A 5000-nucleotide genomic window follows, 5' to 3' on the forward strand; every position below is an offset into this window, starting at 1 on the left:
CTGTTACTAAGGACATGTCTCTGAAGTGTCCTGCTCCAAACCCCAAACAGATCCTTGTAGCCCCCCCCCCCCCCTCTCTTCCAGCTGTTACTAAAGAGCTGACTCTGGGTCAGTAGCTGTAGAGAGAGTAGATCTCATCAGGAGAACTCTCCCAGCAGAAACTCAGCTAAATGCTGCCGTGATGAAACTCCATATCATGTTCCAAACCACATCAAGGATTCTCTCTGAAACAGTATGGAGCTCAAACTCTTTCTCTCTCTCTCAGGTTTACCACAAGGTGACTTCCTTTTGATTTCCTGCTTCTTCACAGACTCTCTCCAGTACAGGTTAGCTCTGAGTGTTAGCATGCTAATGTAAACACAGACCATATTACGTCCAGAACACGTCTCATTGTTTCTGACAGCAACGTTTCTGATTGGCCCGTGGGTGTAAAGCCACATCTCCTGACACACCGGGGACACAGTGATGTAGAGAAGACATCACAAAGTGCATTTTGAATAACAGGAGGACCTCCCTCTCACCTCGTGCGTCTCGGAGGCGTCCACAGACCCGTCCTCGTCCTCGTCCATCAGACGGTGAACGCTGCAGAGCGAAGCGAAGCTGAGACGAGACGCTGCGTCCTGACAGAGAGGCGGGTCTATCTCACACAGATCTACGGGGGGGGGCACAGGGTTATTACAGAAGTTCATACAGGGGGGGGCAGGGGTTACGTCTGGGTTTCAATTCAGATGTTTTTGGAATGATTTGAGAGAAAAGTTGGAATGTTTGAAATATTTTGTGGGAATATGAATGAAAAATAATTCAGACTTTTTCAGCGAAAAACACGGAATGTTTATGAAAAAAATAATTGTAAGATTTTGTATAAAAGTTTCAATTTTCCTAAAGCAGGATGGCAGATGATAAAAAAAGAAGTAGGAACATTTGCAGAAAAATTGCAGAATATTTCAAGAAAAAGTGAGGAAAGTTCTGAGTTCTGATAAATTGAAAAAAAAACTATATTTTAATCTAAAAAAATATTGGAAAGTTTTTGAAATAAAATATAACTTATGAAAGAAATCAGAATATTTTGAGAATAAAGTCTGAATGTTCCTAAAGGGGGATAGCAGATATAAAAAAAAATAAAAAGTAGCAAAATTCAAGAAAAATGTTGAAAAAAGAAATATTTTAATATTTAATTTAACATATAATGTTTTAAGTTAAAGGTCCCATGTCATGCTTTTCCGGTTATTACCCGTCCCCTTGTGTTCTGTAGCTTCTGCATGTAAACGGTCTGCAGAGTCACAAACCCTCAAAGTACACCCTGTAGCGAGTAAAACTCTAACACAGAAAAGACCTGTCTATGCTGCCCCAGAACGCCTCGTTGGACATTTCTCTTCTTCCATTGTTTTCTTCTTATAGTGTAGTAAGTACAGTGACATATTGGGTATAGTGACGTAACGACTTCCTCACACACACACACACACACAATCTTTTCTCAGCTGCAGCTCTGCGGATTTCTCAGCCTGAACTCAGCCTGAGACGGCGAGACGCGGCGGGGCTCGGCCTGGGCTCGGCCTGGGCTAGTTCTGAGCACACACGCAGACTCACAGCCAGGCTGCGGGTGTGTGTGTGTGCTCGGGCTGGGTTTTGCTGTGTCTCGCTGTCTCGCAGATCTCCCGCAGCAACCCAGCTCACACTGTCCGCTCCTCACAGCAGCGAGCCCGCGCAACGTCCCGCCAACACGGCACCCAGACCCCACGCAGCATTCTCATCTGTTTGTCATTACTGGTGTCATTTCCTGGTTGCTAACAAACGCCATTGTAAAACATAATCACTGATGTTCAGCTGTAACGGTGGTGGACTCATCAGAACAGAGTGGGCGAGCTGACCAATCAGAGCACAGTGGGCTCACAGGGAGGGGGGGGCAGGAGCTCCAACAAGCCGTGTAGGACAGAGAGTGTATACACATACTATACAGAGATGCTGTATGAGAAACCAATGTGAGTTTGGAACATTGAACAATGTCAATCTATTCTAGTAGACCTCAACAATGGAACTATGATCAGTAGAGATGGCCATGACATGGGACCTTTAAGATTGTTGAAATGTTACAAGAAAAAGTTGAGTTTTCTTAAAGAGAGATGGTCTATGTAAAGTCGGGAAATTAAGAGAAAAAATACTGAATATCTCAGGAGAAAATATTGGAAATTATTTGAAAAGAAATATTGTAATATTTTCTACGAGACAAAAATAAATTAAGAAAAAAATCTGAATATTTTGAGAGAAAAGTCAGAGTTTTCCTTTAAAACATTAGTAAAGTTCTGATAAAGAAAGCTAGCATATTTCAAATAAGTGATTTGATATAAAACATGTGTTCTTTGATCCCGAAGTACACCTCAGAGAGTATTATGGGATGCATTTCTGCATCAGGTAGTGATTCTCTCTGATGATGTCATGGAGGTGTTCTTCCTACCTGGGGCGGCGTCGCCGTCGGTAACCAGGTGACGCTGACCGTCCAATGAACTGCGAGCACCGACACACACACTGAGCACAAATACACACACCAGCCACACACACACACACTCCATCCTGCAGGAAGAGAGAGAGGGAGGAAGTGAAATACATATTATTAAAAAAGTAAATTATCAAAATAAAGGAGATAATAATAATAAAAAACATACAGTAAACAATAATAAACAGGATTAAAACACACACACACACACACACACACACACACACACAACACACCACAACACACACACACACACACACACACACACACACACACACACACCCACACACACACACACACACACACACACACACACACACACACACACACACACACACACACACACACACACACACACACACACACACACACACACACACACACACACCACACACACACACACACACACACACACACACACACACACAGTTTAGTGTGAAATCATCGTTAATCCTAGAATAACAATAGTGTGTGTGTGTGTGTGTGTGTGTGTGTGTGTGTGTGTGTGTGTGTGTGTGTGTGTGTGTGTCAGCTGTTCTCTTCTCAGATGTGAGGCTGCAGGGACTTTTTTCCGCCTCCCAGCACTGACTGACTGTCTGTGTTCAGTTTAAATAAAGTTTGTTTCGGATGAAGTTTTGAATAAAGTTTCCTCACACAGGTGAACACACACACACACACTCTCACCTGAGATCAGCCTCTACAGCGGGTCCATCAGAGGTCTGAAGCTTCACTGAAGAACAGAAACACTTCCTCTTCTCTCCGACATCTTTTCAGACATGAACTCAGCTCCGCCCGCGCTGCGTTCAGGGACCCCAACAATGCTCGGAATTCAGAGAGGAATATAAAAAGATCTTAAATTAACCTTTAATATTTCTGTTAGAAGTACTCAGATCTTGTACTTGAGTAAAAGTAGAAGTACTCAGATCTTGTACTTGAGTAAAAGTGGAAGTACTCAGATCTTCTACTTGAGTAAAAGTAGAAGTACTCAGGTCTTGTACTTGATTAAAAGTAGAAGTACTCAGATCTTCTACTTGAGTAAAAGTAGAAGTACTCAGATCTTGTACTTGAGTAAAAGTAGAAGTACTCAGGTCTTGTACTTGAGTAAAAGTAGAAATACTCAGGTCTTGTACTTGAGTAAAAGTAGAAGTACTCAGACTCCATCAGTGATACTAACTCTCAGAGACACAAATAAAATATATAAATTCAGTAAATGTGTTTATTTGATAAGGGAGGCAGAATGAGCCAATAGTCAGAAAAGAGGCACAGAAACAACCAATCAGAGAGCCAGCAGAGGGAGGCAGAGTGACCTCAGAGAGATGCTCAATGATCAGGAGACACTCAAAGAGCCACAGAGGAACACAACTGGACCCACAATTAACACAAAGGGAGGCATCATGATTACAAAGGGACACACAACGATAAAACAACCACAAAAACACACAAGAGGCGCTTTCACACCAGAGTACTTTTCCCCGTACTCACACACTTTTAGTTCTGATAGTTCCTGGGATTTTGCCTTCACACCAAAAAGAGAACTTAGTTCATGAGAACTGTTCCCCCCTTTTCAGTCCCTGCTAGAGAGCAGGTACTTTCCTGGGAGGAAAAGGTTCCAACTTCTGATTGGCTGGGCGAATTGCAAACCACGCCTCGTAAAACTCTGAAAAGTTTTGTGAATTGTGTATTTGCTGGCATTAGCATTATTAGCATTATTAGCATTAGCCCAGCGCACAAACGCAGAGAGACTAACTTATGGCAACACAAAAGAAAGCATGGGAGCGGTGGAGATGAGGAGGTGTCGGCGTTCTGACGATTTACTCGGAAGGCTTCAGTAAAAGCTGCTGGGAGTCCCAGCAGCTTTTACTGAAGCCTTCCCCAACTCCGGGGACTTCCGGCCGGGGACTTCGGGGGGCAGTATACATAGATATATATCAGTGGCGAGCCGTGAGCTTTATACCTAGGCCCTCTGACCCTCACCCCTTCCTTCGAAAAAAAGACGTTATTACGTCACAGCGTATACTTCAGCGGAATATCAAAACAACGGCCCAGGGTGCAAAACGCATCAATGACAGCGACCCTCTACCACACAAAACAACACCTGTGAACCCAATTTGTGTTCTTTGACATTGAAAATGATATTGCATTGTGTTTGTTACTTTCATTGCAGTTGTATGTCTTAAGTGTAATTTGGCATGCTTTTATTTTGAAGGCGAGTTCACGCTGTTGACAGGAAGTTGTTGTTGCTATGGAAACAAGAAAAGTTTCACAGCGGGCGGAACTCGTCATAAAGTCCGCGATAATAAAACCCACCCATTTAGAGGGAAGATATGATTGGTCAATTGTACTGTCATTTGACATTACTCTCTCGTTCAGTTACTATAGCGGGCCCTCTGTGAATCGCAGACAGGCCCGCTATCGTAACTGACATTCAAACAGAGACTGAACAGGCAGATTCGAAGGATTTATTTCTTTGGAAATGTTATTTTATTAAATCAAGTTTTTTTTCGGTAAA

The 5000-nt window shown here is 42.9% G+C and overlaps 1 protein-coding gene across 1 annotated transcript in view; it reads right to left on the reverse strand.

Moving 5' to 3' along the window:
- The window catches only part of LOC117488206 (stromal interaction molecule 1-like), a 14109-nt gene extending 10841 nt beyond the window's left edge, over positions 1 to 3268 (reverse strand). The window contains exons 1-3 of the mRNA XM_034137008.1: positions 3176 to 3268; positions 2453 to 2568; positions 522 to 652 (exon numbers count right to left, since the gene is read on the reverse strand). Of these exons, the coding sequence (XP_033992899.1) occupies positions 522 to 652; positions 2453 to 2567 (246 nt within the window). The 5' untranslated portion in view covers position 2568; positions 3176 to 3268. The remainder of the gene's footprint in view (positions 1 to 521; positions 653 to 2452; positions 2569 to 3175) is intronic.
- Positions 3269 to 5000: the final 1732 nt, after the last annotated feature.

The sequence above is a fragment of the Trematomus bernacchii genome, unplaced genomic scaffold (assembly GCF_902827165.1).
Source record: "Trematomus bernacchii unplaced genomic scaffold, fTreBer1.1, whole genome shotgun sequence".
Lineage (NCBI taxonomy): Eukaryota > Metazoa > Chordata > Actinopteri > Perciformes > Nototheniidae > Trematomus > Trematomus bernacchii.